General features: G+C 39.3%; 2 protein-coding genes across 6 annotated transcripts in view; one reads left to right on the top strand and one right to left on the bottom strand.

The window, feature by feature from the left end:
* opn8a (opsin 8, group member a) lies at positions 1-13,535 on the bottom strand. The gene is made up of 4 exons (XM_027284290.1): positions 13,463-13,535; positions 6,588-6,881; positions 4,630-4,955; positions 1-327 (listed from the first exon to the last, which is right to left on the bottom strand). Exons 1-4 carry the CDS (start codon positions 13,533-13,535, stop codon positions 1-3), a joined length of 1,020 nt encoding a protein of 339 aa, XP_027140091.1.
* The window catches only part of runx2b (RUNX family transcription factor 2b), a 110,676-nt gene continuing 96,054 nt past the window's right edge, over positions 10,922-25,543 (top strand). For 2 of the 5 annotated variants that reach the window (XM_027284426.1, XM_027284430.1), the window contains exons 1-5: positions 10,923-10,987; positions 11,078-11,161; positions 12,176-12,281; positions 16,202-16,259; positions 20,332-20,412. The gene's annotated coding sequence lies outside the window, so the exon portion shown is untranslated. Of the gene's footprint in view, positions 10,988-11,077; positions 11,162-12,175; positions 12,282-16,201; positions 16,260-20,331; positions 20,413-25,543 lie in introns of all 5 variants that reach the window. The other 3 variants (XM_027284428.1, XM_027284427.1, XM_027284429.1) reach the window with 3 other exon arrangements.

Here is a 25,543-nt window from a genome sequence, read left to right on the forward strand (position 1 = left end):
TTAGACTGACTGGACAGGAGCTCTGATTAGATCAGAACTTCTGACCATTTTGTCTTCCACCTTCCGTCCTTCAACAGAGGAATTGGCCTGATGTGAACAACACGGCAGGAGTCTCTGTAGGCACAGGAGCTTGTCCCAGAAGGTACGCTGGAAGATGAAATATACGAAGGGGTTGTATACAGTGGAGCTCTTGGCGAAGAGGCATGGCAACAGGGTGATGAAGGGAGCCATATGGTCTTGCTCCTTGGAGTGAAACATGCTCCAGAAGCTAACAGCCACGTAGGGGGTCCAGGCTATGAGAAAACCCAAACTGATCATCACAGCAATCTGAAATCAAAAGAGCAGATGAAAGAATGAAAGAACCGGCGGGCAGGAAAAAACTGAATAAAATAGGAGTGTGGGTGAATTCAATAAGGAGGAGGATAAAAGTTGTTTAAAACCTGCTGATTTAAGAAATAATTTAAGAAGGAACTGGTTCCCCAGCTCTTTCCAATGGTGTGGTGGTAAACTTTTTCCAGTCTTTATGTATAAGTTAAGCTAATGAACTGCTAGCTCCAGCGACATATTTACCTTACAGACATTAGCATGGTTTTCATTGTGTTATCTAGCTGTCAGAAATAGGCATATTACCCAAAATGGGTGTACTGTAGCTGAATGTAAAACGTTCTTATAAATACTAGAGTGGCAAAAAATGGCAAGTACAGTGTGTCTGCAGTACTGGTAAAATAAGACACAAATTTAAAGGGTTGATTTTTGAAAAATGTTCTTAATTGAAATTGTTGCACATATAAATAATGTGTGCGTTTTGTAGATAATGATGTTGTAGCTGCCTCTCAGCGGCCCTGTAAAGACAAACAAATACACTCAGTTTGGGATCGAAATGATGATGGATTGACAGTAGTATTAGCCTTGCTATAACATAATGTGTAATGTTTATGTTCAGGTCACTCACCTCCTCAGGTCCAACAGGGTATCCGAAGATCAATTAAAAATACTAGGAGATACCATGTGGCGATTAGTGTCAGGATGTAGTGTAGTGCTTTTGTCGGTTTTCCATAACTCTGTGATAATATGCAACATGAATTCAGCTCACATAGACTGTTTGTTTGACATTAGTGTAGTATAGATGTACGTGAGGGCCATATATCCCCATACTGTGGGAGGGTTTGAGGTTGTTGTAGGCTATATAAGGCTGCCAGTTACCATCACGCGCTGCTGTGTAAAGGACCCTATCTGTTAGATCAGATAAGATAGCTTTATTAATCCCCAGTGGGGAAGCTTGATTGCCACCAAATCGACCACAGACAACAAACACTACACACACTGTATTGATAGTACACAAAAAATAAATAGTCCATAAATAGTCCTTTGAGACATGATTAACAACTGAAAGGTACTAAGTGTCTAAAAGTCTCAAATCTGCTGAAAGAAATACAATAGATGTAATAGATGGCCTTCAGAATACAATACAATGCAGTGATCTCAAGTGAATATGGGGTAAATATGTCAATCATTGAGGCAGGCTTTATGATCATCCCATTAGTATAGTTCTTTTTCTAACTTTTTTCTAAACTAAACACTTGCTCTAGATAGGGCCTTTTGCAATTTTGGCACATTTTGTGGCCATCGTAAATAAACACCTTGTTGGTCTGCATCTAACCTCCTACTTTTAAAGTTCATTTTGTTACCATGGTTATGTAAGTAAGGCTAATAGCAAACCATTCTTCTAGCAGGTACAGTAATTAAAATCTACTTGAATGAGTAGATCCCAGGACAGGAAAGGGACAAGTGTATCACAAATCCTTTGAAAATGTCTGCTTCCCTCCCAATTCCCAACTGCAGTTTATAAAACTTAGAAATTCCTCCTTTGAATATTCCACTTCATCAATATTCACATCTTCTAGGCAGGGAATGTTAAGTGATCAAAAGAGATCTGACAAGTAATACCCATATGAACATGAATTACAATGTAAGAGCGTAGATTAAACAATCAGTGGTCTGTATGGTTGGAGGACTTCACTTCAATTCACATGTCACATGCTTGACTAACAATCCACTGAGATTTATGAGACTGTACTCTCTTATCCACAGTGCAATACTTTCCATGTGTTGTTATATGATTCTGAGGTGATGCAGTGGAGCGGTGTGGTGGCTATAAAATATTCCTGCTAAAATCTGAGCCAAACTGAATTTATTGAACACATAATAGATCAAAAAAACTATCTTGAGTGGTGCAGGGAGATAAGAGCAATAGAATAAAACCAAGGTCATCCACTTTCTCTATTTAAATGGCCTCACTCTAAGTGAAAAGATGGACTTTCAGATGAGTAGACAGGACTGATGTCCACATCCACATCTGTGGTGTATGGAATATTTTCAATCCAGCTCTGGCTGATGGATTCATAATTAATTTAAACCTATTTGATAGAAGAAAGAAGAAACAGAGGGAAAAAACATTCATGTGAGTGATTAAACTGAAAATAAATGTTACAGGTAAAAAATTGCACACACACACACACACTGAACAGCCATGGCTGCAGGGCATTTGTGGCTACATAAACCTCTAAATCTCTTGAATTCTCAGTGACCCTGATGTGAAGAAGTCAACAGAAGTGTTGAAGCTCCATTTTAATTATTGATATCATGTCTAGGCAGCTTTGATTAGAGGTTTGGGAAGCCATAACCTTTTTTATTTAGTTTCAAGAATCAATAACAAATACTGTAGCATGTATTTTCTTGCAGATTAGCCCCCCCCCCCAACTCTCTGACACGTTCATGAATATGCATTTACACACACACAAGTGCATGCACACATGTGGACATAAATTACATGAGTAATTAAAGCACACACCAGGATTACATGAACCAATCGATTCTACCGATCACCTCACAGTGAAGTGGTGTGACGCTCACACATTAAGGGTGTGATTTCTCAAAAGAGGACCATTCTTTATCTAGTGTCCTGTATTCTTTATCTACATGTTCAGCAAATCTAATGAAATAACCACAGCCAATAAAGAGTTTATCCTACTATCAAGTATGCCAAGCCAAAACCGGGTGTAACTTAACCTCTGTGCCATAAGCAGTTAAACACCATTGATCCACCACTAATCTATTTCTACCTAGGAAAATTGGCTTATTTACTTATTTTTGCTGAGAATAAGGTGACACTCATGTCTGTACATTAAATATGACAATAGACCCAGCCTATCAGTACCTCTAAAACAGACTTTGCAGGCAGCTTAGCTGGCTGAAATTGATTACATGGTGATACTGTTTAGACCTTTTTCATGGCAGCCATCTCGACATGAAATAGTTAACAAGGTTGTTACCAATCATACTCTACAATTATAAATATAACTTATAATATAATATAATTTATTATATAATATAATATAATATAATATAATATAGAAAATTTCCGATCCATTCAGGTTAAACTGAGTCAGGGTGCTGCTGTGGTGCATGTTAGCTCACTAGAAAGTCTCTGCTGCACTAAATGGAACAGAACCTTAATTAATATCATTGGAAATACCTGTGTTGACCATACTATTTCATGTCTTCATGTCTGGCTGCTGTGAAAAAGGTCTGTTAGTCAAATATAGAAGGACTCGTAGACATTTTTGTTTTTGCTTTGGACAATGCCAGACTAACTGTTCCTAATCATCATATGTAACGATAAGAGTGGTGTCAATCTTGGTATCCAAATCTCTGAAAGAAAGAAAGCTATATCTTAAAAGGTCAAACTACTCTGATTATATGCTCAGTGGGAATGAGCTTGGGCTGAGTGCCACAGACAGAAAAGGGAGGTCAGAAAGTATCAAGATGGACCAACACATTTTTGGTTTTGGTGCTTTCAGGGGATTTGTTGTTGTAACAGGATCTGTATGTGATTCCACTTGCAGCAGGCAGCTGTGAAGCATCAGCAAGAAGATTGGCTATTTCTACTGTATAGTTATTTTTGATGTCTGTCACTTGGTCGGGTTTGGTCGGATTCCCCTCAAAATCAAACAGAGGACATAATAATCCCAGCCACTTGCTTTGAGTACACTTTCCTAATCTTTGTCTTGATTGTTTCTTAAAGAGTGTTTCAAGTGAGAGGGGGAGAGGGAATCAGGGAGCAAGATCTACTGTGCATTAACTCAATTGACTGTGTTGATCTTGTCAGAACGAACCTACATACTCACAATTCACTTTTATCTCTATGTTGACCAAATTGATTTGTGCTTCAGCTTTGTAAAAATCTTCGAACATGAAACAGAATGGATATCACACAGGAAAGCATAATATGAAAAGGGCTGCTACTGAGAGATTTCTCTCAGCTTTGAGAGATATAGAATATGAATTTACATGCCTGGAGGGGATAGATCTTAGTTCTAGTTTATAATATTGTTGGCAACATAAATGTATCCTGTTGTGTTGAATGTTCCAATCAGTCAAACTGGAGGGAAAAATGCTTCCTTAAAATGGAGCTTGTGAGCTTTAAAACATTTGTGTAAAGGGATTTGTGTAAATGTGAACTGTTTCAAAAAATGTTTCACTTCCACAAGAGGGATTGCTCATAAAATCAGATATAAATTATATCAAAAACATGAAGAGTGTATACATTATTGCTCATTTTATACTTACAAGAGTAACTTTCTTTTCGACATTCCTGTATTGAATATCATTGCTCTGGATGGATTGGTACGCCCTGTGTAGCTTCCAGGCAATACCAAAATAGCTGAAGAGGATGACCAGACAGGGGAGGAATGTGCAGAGTACAGACAGAGCCATGATGAAGGTGGAGTGATTCAGGGAGTCTCCATATCCAGTCCAGTCTATTGAGCAGGCTAGTCCAAACGGCTCTGGCCCATAGCTGCCCCAGCCCAGCAGAGGAAACACAGCCCACAGACATGAATACAGCCAGATCCCACTGATTACAATACTGATGATTCTCCTCTGGAACTTGATACCTGTGCACAAACAGAATTTATTTAATTTAATAAGTTTATAAAATCTTATTGCCACACCAAGAATGTCAATATGGGGCAATTCTGCCTTGCATTGCAAAGTATGGTATGTTTAATGTGAGGGAATGATTGTGGTTTGTTGTAGGTCTGTGACTCTTTTCACTTCCTGCATTGATATTGGACATATTGAACACAAGTCTCCACGGACTAACACAGGGAAGAGTGTTGTGGGTAGGTCAAGCAAGCTGATTGGATCATTAAACTCTTAGCATGTGGGCCTAAAAGAAAGAGGAAATGTACTACTTATAAGTATAACATAACAGCTATCCTGTGCTGACCCTGTGCACATGTGCAGGCCAGATTATAGATAATTGATATAGGTCAAGAGTTCACAACTGAGCCAGTAAATATGAAGCATGAATGAAACGGATAATATTAATCAATCATCACCAGAGATTTAAGCTAGTTGAATGCCTGTATACAGGCTTACTCCCACTGTTATATACCCACAATAATCAACTGTGCAACATTCAATTCAAAAGCTCCCTTGTGTGTTTACAACTTGAATCCTAATAGTTTTTATTGATTAGCTATAACTGCACACATCACTCATAATTCATCATTGTTCTGTTTATTCCCTGTGGTGTCAATTATAATTTCAGGCTCTTGTGTGAGTGTGATTTTGGATTTCATTTTATTGCTCTATATTATTTTCATTTTATCTCCAATTAATGAAAGGTCACACAGGGAACTATCTGCAGCACAACATAAGGCATATGAGGAGCAGGTGTGGATGAATGGAAGTGTGGGAGGAGAACGTAGGTTAGACGCAAACACAGAACATGAAGGGCAGGGAAAACACAAGGGAAAAGACAAAACTGCAACTAACAAGCTAGCTGATCAATAAATCATGTGTGTAAGGATTAATCAGCTGAGCGTATTTTTGACCCATCAATTGCTGTCCAGCTTTTCATCATTGTTATGGAATTTTCTATCCTTAGGTTACGCGAGGTCACGTGTGGGCCTTCAGGTCCTCGGCAGTATTAGTTGTTTGGCTTTGGTTGGGAACAGTAGGTGCCAGTCTATCTCAACACTGTGGTGGCCAGGGTCAAAGAGAACTATTTCTGCCTTCTTAGACATAATAGATAGCTTGCCGTAGACGTTCCAGTCTGCGTAAACATACATCTGTGTCTCCAGACTAAAATATGTTGACAGAACCTTCATGGGACATTCTCTTTGGCTAATTCTGGACATATAGTATTTGTGGTGTTATCTTGAGGTTTAAAGTCTGACCACCAGGATGAGTTGGGCAGAATGTGAGACTGATTCAGGCACTCAGGCACTCAGGCACTCAGGCACTGGTGTACTATGAGAGTGTCTGTAATTCTCTTTGGCCAAGCTTCAATAAATATTACAGCATACGACATCAGAGGCTCCTGAACACTTTCTTCCCTCCTGACCTCATCATTGACCTTTGACTTCAGCAATTTCTCTTAAACAATCGGGAGGTAAAACCCCATGACGTGATTGATTGATCTCTTAAATTATATATTGATTTCTTTATGCCAACAGGTATTCATTATGCACAGCTGAACTGCTGTGATTTTCTGGAAATCCTATCTGAAAATACACTACCTGTCTTGGGTGGACTTCCCGTTACCAGATACCTGACCATCCCCATCACAGCCAGAGTCATGATGCTGGTTATGCTGAAGATCATGCCCATCAGGCCGTAGTAGAGGCAAGATGAATCACCTCCAATCCATGCGTGGTTAAAAGCTGAAGCGATGGACAGAGGATACATGCTGAGGGCCATGCCAATGTCTGTTATGGCTAAGTTCACTGTCAGCAGCTCGGGAGCTTTGAGCAGGGTGAGTCGACGAGCTGCATTGATCAGGACTGCTGCATTCCCAGAGATAGACAGGGTGGCTGCAGGAAAGAATGTAAAAAAGTGTAGAGAAACTATAAAAGTGCCATCTCAAAACAACACTAAGAGAGATTTGCTTGAACTCGTCCATTACTGATGACCCCAGGCAGGATTCATGCATTCATGGTGTTTCTCAAAAAAAAAGAATCTAAATTCTGACGTAGCTTACAACCTTTTCCAACAACCATCACATGGAACATAACTTAATGTCTCCATTAAGATCACACAGATGAGGGAAGAACCTGATTTTCTGCTGCTTTAACTCTTGTATTTGAGGTTTAATGTGTTGCAGATCACTATTGCACTGGCAATCTAAACAATCAATGCTACTCTCTGACGTCAGTCGCTGTGGGCTTTAGTTTGTTCACACACCATGCTTGGTTGAATCCAGACACAGAGCTTAAAATAGTGTGTAGTGATGTGTGATGTTAAGACAGGCACCGATTTTCATACATTTTCTGCTGCTTACTGTGTCTCATGATGTGCCCATGCTGCAATTGCCACAATATACATCTACTTCAGTACATATGATACAATTTTCAACACTAACAAATAATAATAAAATATAAACATAAAAATATAATAAAGGATTTTGTATATAATAGTGTCAGTATACATTTCACTATCTGAATCTCCTCTGATATTAGAACAATGCCATTAAAGTAATAGTTAGACATTTTGGGAAATATGCCCATTTGCTTAATAGATTAATTTGGCGTTTCTAAATTCCCAAAGTTTGTTTGAGGTTTTTGAGCTGGATTATTTGAATTTCATGGCAAGAAAGAGTGTATTTCCCAAAATGTCAAACTAATTTGCACTGGGTAACAAGAAAACAGTCATATGGACAACAGCTCTCATCCAATATGATGAATAAACATATGTAAAACTGTCTTATAGGTTTAGCTAATGCTCAGGTTAAAAGTTGAAACAAATTGTGAATTTTCTCACATTTATTAAATGTTGTTTATTTTTCATTTGACCATCAGTATGGGCTACACCACACAAGCTCATGAAAGAAATGAGCTCATGCAGAATTTCTTTTGTATATGGATCAGGACGTTGAGTGCATGTGAATAAACTGCTTTCTTTAGAACGATATGATAAATATATAAGATGACATACACACTACTAACAATTAAAATCTCACAGTAACACTAACAACAATCTAACACTTTGGTTATTAAATTATTTAATCATGTATCAATAACATGTGACATAAAGAATCAAAGAAGAAACGAAGAAAAGAAGATTAGATCACCTGGTTCCACAAATTAATAGTGAATTCTCTCTACAATTTTAAGCAGGTAAATATGGAAGCCCTAGAAGGCCATACATACATACATACATTTTATTCCACCTGTTTTCTCGTGATAACGAGATAATTTTCCTCCGTTTTCCCGTGATAACGAGATAATTAATTCGAGATCTAAAGAAAACAAAACGATAGTCTAGTGTATTAAATCAAGTGCGCCCGTATTACAGAATGTATAGCAAATGCATGTAGTCCATGATACGGAGCGAGCAAACCTATTACGCCACTGTAAAATCCCTTTGATACATAATTTCTAAAAAGGTTTATACTGAGTGAGTGAACAGTCAGCATGGTCCTGAGATCAAGTCTACAAACCTTTGTCAGAAATTATGGATCAAAGGGATTTTACAGTGGTGTAATAGGTTTGCTCGCTCCGTATCATGGACTACATGCATTTGCCATACATTCTGTAATACGGGCGCACTTGATTTAATACACTAGACTATCGTTTTGTTTTCTCGAGATCTCAAATGAATTATCTCGTTATCATGAGAAAACGAAGGAAATTATCTCGTTATCACAAGAAAACGGGAGGAATAAAATGTATGTATGTATGGCCTTTTAGGGCTTCCGTAGGTAAACACAAATGTGTGACAGATCACAAATTTGAAAGATTATTTCTCTTACCCCTCCGCATGCAATTCTAAAAACAGAAAACATATTGGACCATAATTCTAAAACTAATGCTAATGTCTACACCATTAGAGTGATTGGTCGATGTGTTTTGGGTTCAACCTGCTTTACTAAATATTTCTCTCACAAGCTTATGGAAATTTGATTGATACAACATGCAGTAATGTGCTGATGTCTTTTAGTCCTTTTACAGTAATTTGTGAAAAAGCATATGCAGCTTTTGTCCTTCAGTAAGTCCTTCTCTCTGGCAATAGGTGGGGTGCACCCCGGACAAATTGCCAGCTCATCACAGGACACATAGAGACAAACAACCATTCACACACACCTACGGGCAATTTAGAGTCACCAATGAATCTATTAGGTGTATGTCTAGCTGCAAGGTCAAAGTGCTAATCACTGCACCACCGTGCTGCCTGAAGTTAGCTAAATGAATGCTTTTGTTGTCATTGCTCATGAAATTCTAAGTAACTCTCACAGCAGCTGTTTGAAAGAAAACAGTAGCACATACCATACAGTACCACACATACAACATAACACGGGGACCACACTTCAAGAGTTGGAATGATTTTGTACTGTGTATTTATGTTTGTCGGACTGCAAATAATCACTCCTTTATTGTCTTCAACCAGTAGGTCTGGAAGACTTGGCAAATCATGTGGATCAGAATCATTAGTGTAAGTTAACTTTTCAGGCTCCTCAGGCAAAGAACAATAAAAGGCTCTATGACACATGATAAATTATCTTATGGAATTATTTGAATTAAAATAAAAACTAATTTACTGTATTGGGGAACAGCAAGGAAACCCAGCCCAGACACATGCCTCAGTGAAAAAGTCTTACAGTCCTTACACTATCTTGCTTGTTTAACAGAATTTGCTATTCAGTTCAATTAATTAATTTACATGTTTAATCAACATGTGGGTTTGATGGAAAATATCATGTAGAATATGAATGTATAATATTTTTATTAGACTGTAGAAATAAGTTGACAAAGTTGGACTTTTTGGATAAGACTAGCTAATATTACTGTTACATCTGTTGACACCTGACATAATCCATTTCAGAAACTCTGAAGGGAACAAAGTGAAGTGTATTAAACTAGCTAAATTACGGAAGCCCTAAAAGGCCATACATACATACAATTTAATTTCACCCGTTTTCTCGTGATAACGAGATAATTTCCTCGTTTTCTCGTGATAACCAGATAATTTTCCTCAGTTTTCTCGTGATAACGAGATCTCGAGAAAACATTTCCTCAGTTTTCTCGTGATAACGAGATCTCGAGAAAACAAAACGATAGTCTCAGGACTTGATCTCAGAACTGGAGTGAGGATTAGCCAAAGTGTATCAACCTTTGTCAGAAATTATAGATCAAAGGGATTTTACAGTAGAGTAAATATTGCACATAATCCCCTTTTCAATTTTAAAATAATGAACTTTGAGGATGAATTGCTCCAAAATGATACAGTAAATATGATACTTGATACTGAGTGAGTGAACAGTCAGGATGGTCCTGAGATCAAGTGTACAAACCTTTTAAATCTTTTAAATTATGGTTTAAAGAGATTTTACAGTGGCTTAATAGGTTTGCTCGCTCCGTATCATGGACTACATGCATTTGCCATACATTCTGTAATACGGGCGCACTTGATTTAATACACTAGACTATCGTTTTGTTTTCTCGAGATCTCGAATAAATTATCTCGTTATCACGAGAAAACGGGTGGAATAAAATGTATGTATGTATGGCCTTTTAGGGCTTCCGTACTAAATATCTAACTAGTTACATTAAACAGCATCTCCTTTGATTTACGAGACGCGGGACTCACGTCAAAGTTAAGAAATGGTATGGTCCATTTTAGGGGGGTCTGAAATCATATTACAAGATTCTTTCAGATATGATACATGGAAAATATATTGTGATATTCAGGGTCACCGGTAAAACCCCCCCGTCCTGTTATTTATTTATTTATTTATTTATTTTTTACCTCTTTGTGTGGTTCGGACTCTTAATTTGAGGGGTAACGCAACCCCTCAAATCCCTCCATAATTCAAGCACCGTTTACTGACAGCTGCGTCACCAGTTGTCTCCAGTAGGGGGCACGCAGCTGTGGAGCTGCAATGCTGAACGCAGCTGTTTTTAATTACCACGATCATGGTCAGGTATAAATCTGCATTAATTTTGAATTAATTTTGAATTTTAATGAGTTAGGTTCATTTCCGTCCTTGCTAATAACACTATTTGTCTTTTAGCATGTTTTTGTTTTGTGAATGAATAAGGTAGCAAACTTTCCTGAATGCTAACTGCACATGGAGTAGCTCCATTACCATACCAAGGTAAAATGTGATGTAGCCAGCTGTTGTACTGTTAATGATATTAATAATATTAATATGCTGAAATTGTGTCGTATATTTCGATAGAAGCACGTTAATATTGTGTGTGTCGTTGCATTCCTTTTTATCCATTTATCACGTTTTGCTTTAGTAGGCTACTAACGTTTGAGATTTTATTCATGTTTTGTCATTTCACATTAACATTATAGTGAACATTTTAGAAAAATATCTGTATCTGCATACAGGACTTGCAACATGCCATAGCTTTTAAGTTCTCTAAACCAGTAGCTGCACAATGTGTGGCTTTTGTCTTGGATAACATGTCCTGGTAATTTATTGCACATGAAATTAAATCTATGCAGGAACTCACAAAGAGCACATGTGCAATTAATATGTATATATATATCAAATCAAATTCACAGTTGGAAGTTTAAAGCATGATATGTGGTTAAAGGAAACAACCTTTTTTATGTAATTTCCAGCAGCACAGAAATGTGTTTGTGCAAATGTTGAATATATATCATTAAGTGGCCTACAGGTGAATTGCAGTGAGAAAAAAAAAGGCAAGGCCATGTTTGTGTCTTGTTTGCATTTGTGAAGGAAATTGAAATGTCATTTTGTAATACGATGTGTGACCATGACTGTTGTATGTGGGGTATACAAATACATTGCAGAAGTAATATATATGTATTGAAAGTGTATGCATTGTGGGCTGCACTGCAGCTCACCTGTGACGTTAACAAAAGGGAAGGTTGCAGCAGCTGAATTTAATCATCTTTCATCAGTTAATGGTGTTTCTTAACATATAATTCACTCTTTTGGAATTTTGAATCCACTTTAATAAAGTTGTTTATGTTTCGAGTTAGCTGAGCATTCTCACATTGCCTACAGTACGGTTTGAGTTACAGGCTTTAGTATTTTGAAACAGTTATTTTAACTGCATGGAAACTGTTGATAAATTAAATCATATAAATCATATGTGAACAGATCCTCATTTCAACCCACATCTCCACACAGTGGCCTGATGTGGACTGACCAACCAACAAACCAACCAAACAACCAAGTGTGAACTTGTGGAGACACCAGCAGCAGAGGAAATGAAGGGATTTAACTTTTCTTGGAGGTATACATTTACACACACACACACACACACACACACACACACTCATTTATATTCCAGTGGCACACAGAGTTTGTCAGCGCGACCCGTCAGTGGTGAGGTCAGGAAGGAAGAAAGTGTTCAGGAGCCTCTGATGTCTTATGCTGTATTATTTATTGACGCTTGATCAAGGAGAATTAGAGACACTCTCATGGTGCATCAGAAGTGCCTGAGTCGGTCTCACATTCTGCCCAACTCATCCTGGTGCATAGACTTTAAACCCCAAGATAACACCACAAATACTATATGCACAGAATTAGTCAAAGAGAATGTTTTTATTCATGCAGGTGTTATGTCAGCATATTCTAGTCTGTAGACAAGCTATCTATTATGTCTAAGAAGGCAGCATTAGGTCTCTTTGACCCTGGCCACCACAGTGTTGAGATAGACTGGCACCTACTGTTCCCAACCAAAGCCAAACAACTAATACTGCTGAGGACCTCAAAACCCACACCTGACCTCGTGTAACCTAAGGATAGAAAATTTCATAACACAGACGGTGCCTCTATGACTGTAGCATATGACAAAATAGATAGCAGCTCATGAGTTGGACGGCAACTAATTTTTTACTGAAAATGCTTCATGCACATTATTGCCCTGGTTTTGAGCCTCATACTAGTTTTGATCATGTCTTCGATATAGTGTTTACATATCCCTGTATATGTAATCACGACTGTATGCAGGTTTCTGATCTCTCTCTCTGCAGGTGTGTCTTGATTCTTCATCATCTCATCCACTCATTTCTGTAGCAACTGAGTTTCCTAAACAGCTGGAGAGGAACACAGTTTGAAGTCCGGTTGTCTGAACTGGATTTATCTTCTCAAATCTGCTCACTGTAGAAAGCAAGACTGACAATACAATAGCATTACTGGAGGCAGATTTCTTGGTCATCATTACACCAGAGACCAGGATAAGGTGTTTACAATGCACAGTAACATGTGTTTACATGCGTAAAACAGGATGCTTCAAAAACCAGACCATAGCCAGGATACTTCTGCTAATGTCAACTCACATCATTTATGGGTTTTACCTTCATGGTGTTTGCTATATGTAACTTTTTCAAAATCCTATGCAGACATTTCAGATTTCCACAATAGTCCACATGATATGGCACAAAATAAGTAAGCAATTAGCAATTTACTTACCAATTACCACCAGGTATATCCCTGCCCAAAAATCAATAGCAGGTGACAGTTTGGATATGTATTTATTATCCATGCTTGCCCAGTCAGTGGTTAAAACCAGACTCACAAATGACTTCCAGTAGTTAGAAAAACTCTGATCTGTTTACAAATGTATCGCTACTGAATTTAAATACTGGAAACCTGTTTCCTGTCTCCCCTGTGAGCACTCATATTCTTTCTGTGTGATGTTGTAGCATCTGACTCCTAATACACAGGCATAGAAACACACGCCCCCTCCATCCTGCGTACATACACACAGCCACAATGGCTCATCACACACACACCGACACTCAGATAACACAATGGGACTGGATCTATGAAAACCACAGGTAATTACACAATATGATGTCAGAGTGGATTCATCATGTCACTAGGCAGCAAAAAGATAGCTCTTTAGCTAAATGAGTGTTTTTTTATAACCTTAATTATGAAAAATGAGACCAGAGGTTAATTGTCTATTATTCTTTTGATTGAAGGTTGAATTGAAGATAAAATGGAATAGGATTAATATCTTACTGTGATTTATGTTGCAAAGTAGGCCACTCTATGTCTGTGAATACATACATACAATGAAGTACATACAATGTACTTCTCATGGATGAACAAAGGTATTTTTTGTTTTAGTTTTTTTGTTTTTGTTTTAATGCTCCCCTGTGCATTACATTGAATTTACAACTTATGAATTTAGTAGTAGGGGTATCACACAATGGTCCAGATATAAATTAAAGCTGCAAGCATCGATGGTCGGGCTCTCGCACATGTGTGCACGTCGAAATGTGCGACTGTCGAAATGTGCATGGATTGCCACGCCCACACAGTTTCCCCAAAATTCATCATTTTGATAACTTTTACTCAGGAAGTCTATGTGAACACACCTACCAAGTTTGAAGTCAATGAGGTAAAATCCCTAGGAGTTCGTTCAAACATGACCCCTTGTCAACCAGCCCAAAACACCGCCAAAAACGCACACCTAGGTGGCCCTGTAGAGCCATATGCGTACGTCCATGTGCAAGACCCCCAAAATGTGAAAATTTACACCCGACTTTGGGGGGGTAGGCAAATCATTGTGAGTTTTCGAGAGGTTATGGGCCGTCGAAAATGCGATTTACTTTTAAACGTCGTTCAGCGTTCGAAATCCAATAGGGCCTCGCCCCAGCGTGCCGTGCTCAGGCCCTAATGAACCCTTGACCCTGTTAAATCTATCCGGCAGCATGTCCTTACCTTGCACCTTCTCCATGTTATCTGAGTGATCTTTGCACCTCTGTATGTGTGAAAAGCGCTGCAAAGCATCGGATTACATGTATTGCCTCTGAGGAATAAATATGCTGTCAGTGGTTAAAAGGATAGCTGCTGTGACCATATACAAATATCATATTGTCCTGTATTGTCATATACTGCAGTTCTTCCTGTTGTATATCAGTCTATCCATGTGTAGCATGGTATGAAAAAAAGGAACACATTCTCACAGTCTTTGTTTAAGGAGCCATCAAAAGCATAGTGTTCAAGGCTCCATTTATAAACTGTATCAGAAATTCTAGCCAATCTGCACTGTCCGACCCATAAAAGTGTCTTTTAATCAATCACCTGAATCAATTTCAAAAATCAATTTCATGTATTATAGAAGCACAATTGTCAGGACTGAGCTGAATACAATTAATACAATCATTAACCACAACCCTTTAGACTGCTGCAAAGAGGACAAACAAATAATACACTTGTTTCTTAGTATAATGGCTCATTATCTGTACATTGTTCTTGTGTTTAATGTTGAAAGAACTGAAATACTAAATGAAGTATAGTTTTAATTTGATGGATAAAGGAAAAGGAAAAATAATGTGATGCATAATTGGATGAAGTGTGAAGCATGCCAAGCAAAAGTCAGTTGGTACTAAAAAGGGTTTGAGAAATGTTCATTTGGGTGTCATAACTGTTAGCTGTCAGAAGCAGGATCAATACCAAGAATGACAGACATGAAAAGAGTGCATACTGAAACATCTCCTTACTAAGTGTTGTTACCGTTAGATAATCTTTAGGGCTAACCATAGAGGCCAGATGATCTATAAATAGCTCCACACTGATCTCAATAATAGATGAAAAATGGATTATAATATAGTGTGCATCTTCTCTGTGCATGTCACTAGTCTGTTCTCGGTCAGTTCGATAGTCCAATCTACAAGAGTAGGAATTCCTGCAGTGACATCGCCATCTAGTGCTTGCGCATCACATTGGAACAAAGAAGCTATGCATGTTATTCAGAAATGAGAGTTGTTCATTTATTGTTTTTCATGAATTGGTTATTAAGTTGTTGTCATTGTTTTTCATGAATCGGTTATTAAGTTGTCATTGTTTTTCGTGAATTGGTTATTGAGTTTAAGTGGGATGATACGTGATATGTTTATACCCACTGATCACCTGACTCACCTTAGCTCTAAAGAAATGGAGGGATACAGTGGTGATATAAGCCAGTTACGTGTAAAACTTCCGTTGCTCAGTTGTTCATACACTAAAAATTGACATGTATCCCCATGCAACCAGCTCTGGATTTACTACTGTATAATCCCTCTCGGCTGCCAGAGCAGACGCAGGTAGCATCAGAAATTTCACTGAGCCAATACTTGGAAATGAATCTGTAAATGACCTCAAATAACTTTGGTGGCTTTGATGTAGTGGCTTGAATGATAGAGTTTTGTTTCTTGGCAGGGACACTGGACACTGGACACTGGCTACTTAACAGTTTCAATTTGGACCAACATATAAGGTAAGATTCTTGATCCATCTGTTTTATTTTAGAACAACTTAAAACCTCTATAGAACCATTAAAAAAAACAGCAAGGGGGACGACAGATAGAGCACTTCTCATGAATTATACATTAAAGACAGTGTTTCAGTTGTCACAGTGCCTTGGTATGTACAATGGTGGCCAATTGTCTCTGCTAAAAAATTCTAGATCAGCAGAGATCATGGTTTTTAAACAAAACCTCACTTCAATAATGCAGGTTCTTCAGGCCTTGACATAATGTATTCAAAACCTCTGTGTGGAAAGTACAAGTTGTCGGAATATTAAATCAAAAGAATTCTAAAGCAGGATCATTAATTATTCAGTGATCCGTCATCTCAAACAGAGACAGAAAGTTGGAGAAATCCATAGTGTGTGAGTGTGTGGATAAACAGCGAGGATATGCTGCTTATGTTTACACATTACAACCTACATGAGATCTAGTGTTATGTTAGACAATAACTTTCAATCAGACAATCAGCTTCTGTTTGTGAAAGTAGCGTTATAAGCTATTTTAGAAGTTTGTTTAAGAGCACATGAAGAAAAAATATAGCAAGGGAGAGAGCAGAGAATTGTAAGCCTTTATGATCTATAGGTTTCAGCCATGTTAGATCTTGTGCTACATTCAGCAGTGCAGAGTTTTGAGAAACTCTTTGTTGATGCAACTATTTTTGCTCCCATTATCAGTTAAACTGTTGATGTCCAAAAACTGTCCAAATGTCCAAAAACAAGGAAAAATGTTTGATTCTAGTTTCTCAGTCCCCCCCCCCCCCCAAACTCAAAAGATTTTCAATGTATTTCTTTATTTCTTTAGAAGACTAAGAAAACCAACACATTAAGTTTTGAGAAGCTGTTGTTATGTTACTTAAAAAAAATACTGTTTCAGCTCTAAACTCTAAACTACAGAGTAGGATGAAATATTGCAAATCAAAATGTCACCACTAGAGAGCAGGATTGCTCACATCATGTTCTAGTTACTCACATTAAATGAGTATCTACAATTTTACAGTATAGTACTGCTGACTTGTATAGATTATGAGTAAGTAGGTTATAGATTGAATGTTGGGCCAAAAACTCCAGTCGGCTCCTTTATTCAGACATATCAATCTAACATTGAGATAAATGTTGGAGCAAATTACATACGCATCTGTTGAAAAACATTTGCTGTTTATGATAATATGATTATTATGAACAGTGGTGAGACAACAGATGCCAGATTAAATATTATTGAAATATTCATAATTATAATCAATAGGTGAAGACAATTTCTGAAATGAAATGTTGAGCTTGTTTCACGTTAACCATTCTACAATCTCTTAAGTAAACCACAACAATACTATTTCCATTCCTATCGTGGCACCATAAAAAGTGCCCTGCTGAAATTTATTGGTGTCAGCATTCTGTGACCACTAATGCAGATAAAGTTTCAATGTTTATTTTTCACATAAATAATCCCGCTCATTCTGTTTAAAAAAAAAAAAAAAAAAAACCTGAATGCTCAGGAGAGGCATGATAAATTTAGTTTCCATGTGAGCGAGTAAAAACAACTTTGACAGCAGCGATGTTTTAACAGGGCAAGTGAATTTTGGCACCACCAAAGGCACTTTCCTGTATTTCTTTTTCAGAGGGCACATACAACTCAGCCTAATCAAGGCTGCTGCGCACAAAGGGGGTATTTGTTTAATCATTTTGGCACTGACAGAGGTATGCACAGACAACCTGGACTCACAGCCGCTACTTGTGTGGTGTCAGTGTACATGTGTTTATGCCTGTGAACATGTGTGTGTTCCTTCAGTTGTATGTCTGCTTCTAATGTATATGTATGCATCCAGCCACGACCATTTTTATTTTCTTGCTTTTTCATCTGAAAGAAATGCTGCATTTTGAAAAGCAGAAAAAAAAGATTGAAAGGTTTATATGATTGAAAAGATGGAAATTTTGGGAACTAACATGAGCACAGTGACAGTGCTAACATGCTGTTGTTGACCATTTTCAGCATCTTAGTTTGTTAGCTTGCTAACATTTGTTAATGGGCACCAATCTCTGTACAACTGAGGATGATGGGAATTGTATTAGTTTGGCAAGAATGTGTCATAAACATGGACAGACTGGACAGACCGTCATCAGAGATATTAGTTTTCATCCAGGCGTGGACATCAATCCATTCAGTATTTGTTAATCAAAACCACAAATATCAACCTTATTGTGGTGCTAAGGGAAAAGTCAGATCTGCAGAGATATTTCCATATGTCCTACCCACAAACAACCTTGTCATCTTTAGAGCCATGCCACTAGTGTGACTTTTTTTATGGGTCTAGATGTTTAGTATTTTACAGTTTAACTTTAAGCAGAGTAGCAACTTTATTGCCATTGTCCATGAAATCCTGGAAGCCATTGATCCCAGATCTTATTTCACACACTCTGGATGCCTGTTTGATCAAGTGATGGAACAGACAACGCTTTAGAGGTATAGTATCTGCCCTGCAGCCATTCATTTTAAAGCTGTTATTTATGTCACTTACAGCACGGTTGCCCACAAAGGTCTAACCATAACCTGTCAGACACAACTTGAAAAGTGCGGTGCCATAATGACCTGCAGCGTAAAATATCTACTCACTACCTGAGGTCCTGACAGCACACTGTCAGCGCACTGTCCACTTCTACTGTATGCCGCCAGCCTTTGAGCTAAAGAGAAACCATGTGAGGAACCTGATACCTGTTGACACAGTGTTTAAATGACAGTATTCCACAAACATGGAGGCAGCGGGCCTCCTCTTGGGACTTGTACGAGCCCGCAGCTCCTGTATACAGTTTAAATAGCTTGTAGATGATTAGAAGGATCAAATGGCCAAAGGATAAAACCACAAAGGGGTGCTCTGCTCCGTGTGAAAACATTAAGGTGCTCATTATGATTACTTACGACCTGTTGACTCACTAAAATTGCTATGAAATTGGCCATACTATTGAGGAATGCTGTGCCGAGACAGACAGTAATTGCATTTCCTGTTAGTCTCCAAGTTCCCCTCTCTCTCTTTTATATGTGCGTGAGCATGTGTGACTGAACACCTCTTTCAGCTGCGCTTGATCATAGAGTGGAGACTGAACCGGCTGTAACAGGGATAGTCAAAATAGATGAAGCGGTACTGCACTCATTACACTCCAGTCACATATTAAGTGAAAACCGTCAGAGAGTGTTTTTCATTGGGCTTTTATCACCATCATGAAAACAGCTTTGCCCAGACCTCACAAATTGACTTGACCCTATTAGGTTTAACTCGACTTTACAGGATTTTCTGATGCCATTGATTATCAGGGGAGCATTTACTTCAAAAATGTATGTTAGTGTATGTGCACGTCTGGTACATATAAAAAGCTCCTGCTGATGGGAAAGGCAACTCTCGAAAATGGTTGACTGCATCCAGGCCTCCTAATGGCACTGAGCTGGGAGAACAAGCTCACTCCTCCATGTCCTGTTTGATAAAACTGGGGGTTTGGATGTAAGCCATCACTAGGGGCTTGGCAGGATGCAGTGACTCGCTGAGGTTTGAAACCCCATTAAAAATTGTCACTTTATTTTAAGCAGCTGCCACACTTGTGAGTCCCACATCCTTCTGGAAAACCAATCAGAGCCCCAGAGCTGGCTGGGGATTGGCCAAACGGCATTCATACTGTGATTGTCTGAGTTGTTAAAGTTTGTTTCCCCTAGATGACTTTAGGGTAATGAAGGCTTTTAATTTTCTTGTCAGCTGAATTAAAGGCGTCTGTCCGGCGTGTTGTGTCTTGAGACGCTGGGAAGATTATTTATGAAACTTTCGCTGCATACCTGACTAACCCATGATGGTTGTGTGTGGGCCAACCCTTAATCCCAACTATAGTGAATTTGCTACAGCTAGACGCTTTATAGCACTGGCTGGCAATTCTCGAGGTTACCTTACTCTATAACCCTTCTTTTTCCGTTCGTAGCTGCACTTCCATCAGTGTTTCCTAGTCTGTTCACAATGTACATTTTTACTGGTAATTATTGTTTTATGACGTATCTGTTCTTTTAATACAGACAGAAAAGAAGAGAAAAGACGATGAAACACAACAAACAACACAGACTCCAAGCAGCACAGAGGCTTGTCATGTGAAAGAGGTCAGTGACATTAAGCTGAATTTATGTCAATGCAAGGGGCCAACAGGAATCCTACGGGAGTACCTACAACGTAGGTTTTGATTTTAGGTCAGTGTTCGCTTCACCTGCATTTGTACATGATCAGGCCATTTCAACACGAGCTGACCAATCTAAAAACAGTGACTATGGTCTCCATATGTTACCTACGTAGCTGCATTATCCCCTGACATGTAGTTACAATTTAGAGAAGCATGTAAATTACAGCTAACTGTGTTGTGGGTACAGCAGCTGCATAGGGTGCTCACAACCATAAATCAAGCTTAAGTGTGTTAAAGATGATCTGTCATGGCAACAAAATATCTTCAAGCACTGAGCCAATGGCAACTGAATTTACTCCTTTACTCTTCAAGATGTTTTGTCACAAGTCTGATATGATTGCCTCTTCAAGAGGCCTTATTATTATTGAAACTGATTAGTCTCTTAGGATAAGTCTTTCAAACTATTACGTAGTACCTCTAAACATCAGTTACAATGAAAGCACAAACATAGAGCTGTTTTGTCCTGTCTGCTGCTGCTGAAATCAACACTGGTGGAAGCGACGACACTGAAACAGAACAGAACAGTTGTGGGCTGTAAAAAGCAAAACAATGAGCAAAAGACTCGGCAAAGTCAGAACTGCAAAGTCGGGTTCATCACTTCTAATAAGTAATTTCCACCATTTGTGCTGCTGGGGTGATGGTTTATTGTCTCTATTGCTATCATATATGATGACATATCTATATTTGTCTTTTTTTGTCATGCTATTTCAACAATGATGAGTAATTTCATCCATTGTTACTAAATATTTAGTAGAGCAGTTTAAACAAAAAAAAAAGGTAGTACGTTTTACAAAATGAGATAGCTACTGTACAGCAATGACTGTCTGAGCTCCGTTTTTGTATTTCTGTCTCTGTCTGGTTCTCTTGTACAGTCATACACATACATACACAAAGTCACACAAACACACACATGCTCATGTATGTGGAACGGTTTTGTCTCGCTTGCTGGACATCAAGCTGGCAATTTAGTCCTTATAGCATGCAGATGGTTGGTGTCACTCCAAGGTAAACCTCAGCTCTGCCAGACAGAGTGCGCACTACCTGCCAGCAGCCTCTGCTCTATCATGGTCTAGTAGCGTCCACCAACCCTATGCCTCGTAGTGGGCGTCTGCCTAGCAAATCCGTACACACAGACTAGTTCCTGTTGTGACGCTGTCCTCAAACGGCTAGAGATGAGTATAAACAAGCCCAGAAACCCAGCTGTTTATTGTTACAGGTATATGCAGTCAAGGCCTAGCAACAGGGGTGAAAACGTGCGTGTTTATTTTATATCCAGTTCTGAAGTGTGCCTGGAGACACACGGAACAGGATGAATAACACATTTAGGAGGAAAGAAAAGACAAAAAGCAAAATAATCAACACTGGAGCAGAAAGATGGTGGGGGTGTGGGGAGGAATTTTGGCAGTATTTTGCAACAGCAGCACAAAATTGCAAGACCAAAAAGTTAGTAGAGATGTCGTCTCAGTGCTAATAAAAAAATATTTTAAAACTGGGAGAAATGGGGGGAAAGAAAGGCGAAACGGTTTTGTTTTTGTCTATGAAAGTTAAAATGTTTGGCTAGGCTGAGTGCCAGCGTGGAGGACGGCCTGCTATAGTTCCCCTGTTCTGGTGGGCCGTGAAACAGAGGTCAGCTAAGTCTGCTGAAATCAAATCCAGTGTCTCCCACCCGCAACAACAATGTGGCAGAATGGCCCAAGGGTAATGACATGATTATGTTGTTGTGTTCTGGGCTAAATCTAACAAGAAGTTCGAGCCCTGCCCTTGCTGTCTCTCTGGATTACACAGACATGTAAGGCCTGTCTAAGCAAAAGCCAGGTGCCTTATCCTATCGCCTTGTGTGGCACAGAAACAGCTGAATTAGCAGAACCTTGGCAAGTCTTGGCAGTCTGGTGCACTAAATGAAATCTCCTATCCTCTTTCATGTTTGAAACCTGTTCGACATCTCTGTCAAACAATCCAACAGTATTCAGACCTGATGACAAAAGCAGATATATTGTGATGGCAAAATACCTTTTAAGTGATATTGTTCCTGCATAATGCTAATGCAACAACTCCTGACACTCAAGTAAGATTAAGTAAAACAAAATTCTTTTTAGACTTGATAACACATCTGTTCAGTGCAACATGAAATTTAAGTCCAGACTAGAAGGTCGCTTGGTTGCAAACAGGAGATATACGGTAATGGGGCCTACACACTATGGTGGATATAAAAACTGTCTGAAATGTTACACTGTTACAAGACCTTGCTTAATCAGAATGAGCCATGGTTTTCAGATGGTATTTAGATATGTAATGCTAACAAATGAGGCTTTGCTATTATAGTAACAGGCTCTTAATGTTATTTCAGCAGCCAAGTCTGTCTCTTTCTAGTGGTTAGTAGAGCTTAGACAGTTTCCTCAGGCATGGACGAGGCATGTTTGGGTATGCACATTCTCTGCTTAGCGTATAATTGTGATATTATTGCCATGAAATATTGGTATGCAAAGTCCATGAATTCAGCATTTGACATGGCAGAAGGTTGCATCTTCAATGCATTGTAGAACTTACACTATGTTGCATTTGAAGTTAGCCTCACGTCCGGATCTTCTTAAAAGCTGCAGACACCACTTGACCGCAGTATTCAGTTGGTCAAACATATTAAGGTAATTGCCAATGACTACTATCAGTGATCAGATAAAGACTATCTCAAACCACATATGATGTAAACTCCAAATGCTGGGCTTGGAACCATTTTGGTAGATTTAATCTACACTCAGCGGTTTAGTCTCTATTTGTTCTTTTTTTTCCACTTTTTCCTCCACCTCACACACCTCTCAACTTTACATCAAGGAATGCATTTTTTCAGTCACGCCCCTGCGCTCCTGACAGGTAGCGACGGCATGAGAGGACAGTTTGTCCTGCAGAGCTATGCAGTCTGCAGGGGCCCGTGTTTGGCTTGGATGCCAATGAATAACATTGTATGGAGAGAGGAAATTAAAAATGCAGGGTTGTAATTTACTGGAGAGTGGAACTGATTTAAAAGCTTTTTTTTTTTTTTTTTGCTTCTCGCCGCTTTGCTTGAAGTTTTCCAAATATGCCACAGCTGAGTGTGAACTGAGCTTCGTTGTACTGGCAATAACAAGCCAGGCGAAGCTGCCAGCTCTCTCTACCGTACCCCCTCTTCCCATTACTTTTTGGCAAAGACAGGACAATGCTAAGGTAAGCCTTCCAAATCCAAATGCTGGACATGCCTAACTGATTTCACATCTCAAGTGAAAATGCAACTTTATGCTATCATGAGAAATGCAAATGTATTTCCCCCCTGTAGTTTGACTATGTGTGTGCCAGCTTGTCAGAGCGATGACTGATAGCATGAGCAACATTTTTTCAATTATTGGTCTCACAGTGAGCATGTGTTGCCTGCTTGTGGTCGCTGTGGGTGGTTCCCTGTTGTGACACAGGTAACAGCAGATTAATAGTGTAATGAATCTAACTTTACAAGGCAATCAAGCTTCCATGAAATTGGAACACCTGCCTTTCGCCTCTCTATTTTAGTGTGCCACTGAATCATAACAATAAAAACTGTAGTGTTTTATGTTTCTTCTCCGTTATCTCTCACTGTGTGTTGAGAGCAATCCTAACATTGACTAATGACAATGACAGAATGAGTGATTAGGACAGAGTACCTCACCCTGGCTAGCTGCTGAGTTAAAGGAAACTGCACTTGGATTTTTTTTACGGCTTTCTCCCTTTATAAACCTCAAATTTGCTGCTGGGTAACTCAACCACTTCCTCTCTTCCTGTGAGATCAGGCAGTCAAGCAGGGTGAAGCCAAGCAGTGCAGGGGCTGCTGTGGCTTGCAAACAGCTGGCACGGTACTCACTATACCTTTGGCACCTGTGGGTGGGCGTCAACACTGTTGGCTAAACAAACAAGGCCATCATCCAGCTCTTACCGCAGTCATCAACGGGGGAATGGAATCAGAGCGCCACCTACAGCTAAGGAGGCCCAGAAGCAAGACAGTTATGTTGGCTTTTCCTTAAGTTGTGATGTCAGGGCTTAACTACAGCCTGCTGATATAAAAAAAATGTATTGTTACTCTTCATTTTATAGTTATTGTATTGTTTTGGTAGCTCTCAAATGTGACAGATATTTTCATTTGTTTTAATCCTGCTGCTCTCCTGCAGATGGCGATGTTGTCCTGATCTGAGATTATGACATGGCAAAGCCCAAGCAACTATGTGTGAGGCCTTTTTCCTAATTGGTGACTTTTAACAAGCCTATGCAAATGTCTCTCCCTGTCTCCAACTCCCATTCCCTCTTGGCTTCAAGCCTGATATCAAAGACTTTGTCACATGATGTTATAAAATAAAATACAGCTCAGGGAGGGACGTGACGGGTGGGGGTGGGGATTTTTTGGGCTGAGGTGTGGCCAACTTTCAGAGCTCATATGCCCACGCGAGCGTCTGTAGAACGTCAACTTCCAGGACAGAGAGGTAAACTAGATGGATGAAGTGGCAACTGATCTGTTTGCCTAAAACAAACACAAACTGGAAATTTGCCTCCGTGATGGTCACATGGAAGACGTTAAGGCTGCAGGGGCGCACACCATTACCACCAGCGGAATTTTCCTAAAACAAGAAAAGAAAGCCGAGGGCCAGATAGACAGAAATAAAACGAGCGAGGAGAGAAGGGGACCCTCCAGAGAGGAGTGAAACTTTCCACAGGTTCACCGTGTTTATGTGGGGCTGGCAGGGCCTAAACTGAGAGAAGGATGCTGGGGAAGTTAGACTTGTTGCTGACCAAGCTTCTCTTTCTCTGATCTCACAGGCCGTCCTAATTGCCTATCTTTCCATCTCTTTCCTTTCTCAATGTCTCCTTTTCTTCATCCCTTCTTTGCCTCCTCCTTTCCCTCTGTTCTCTCACCCTAAATGTGCTGATGTGTGTCCAGGAAAAGAAGGCATTAACAGGCCTAGAGGGCAGGCCTGGGAACCAGCCAGATTTCCCACTTTACTACCCCCCCACCCACCACCACCAGCTCTCCACTACCTCCCCCATGATGACACAGCTTTTTC

This window comes from Larimichthys crocea, chromosome XI (assembly GCF_000972845.2).
Source record: "Larimichthys crocea isolate SSNF chromosome XI, L_crocea_2.0, whole genome shotgun sequence".
Classification (NCBI taxonomy): Eukaryota; Metazoa; Chordata; class Actinopteri; family Sciaenidae; genus Larimichthys; species Larimichthys crocea.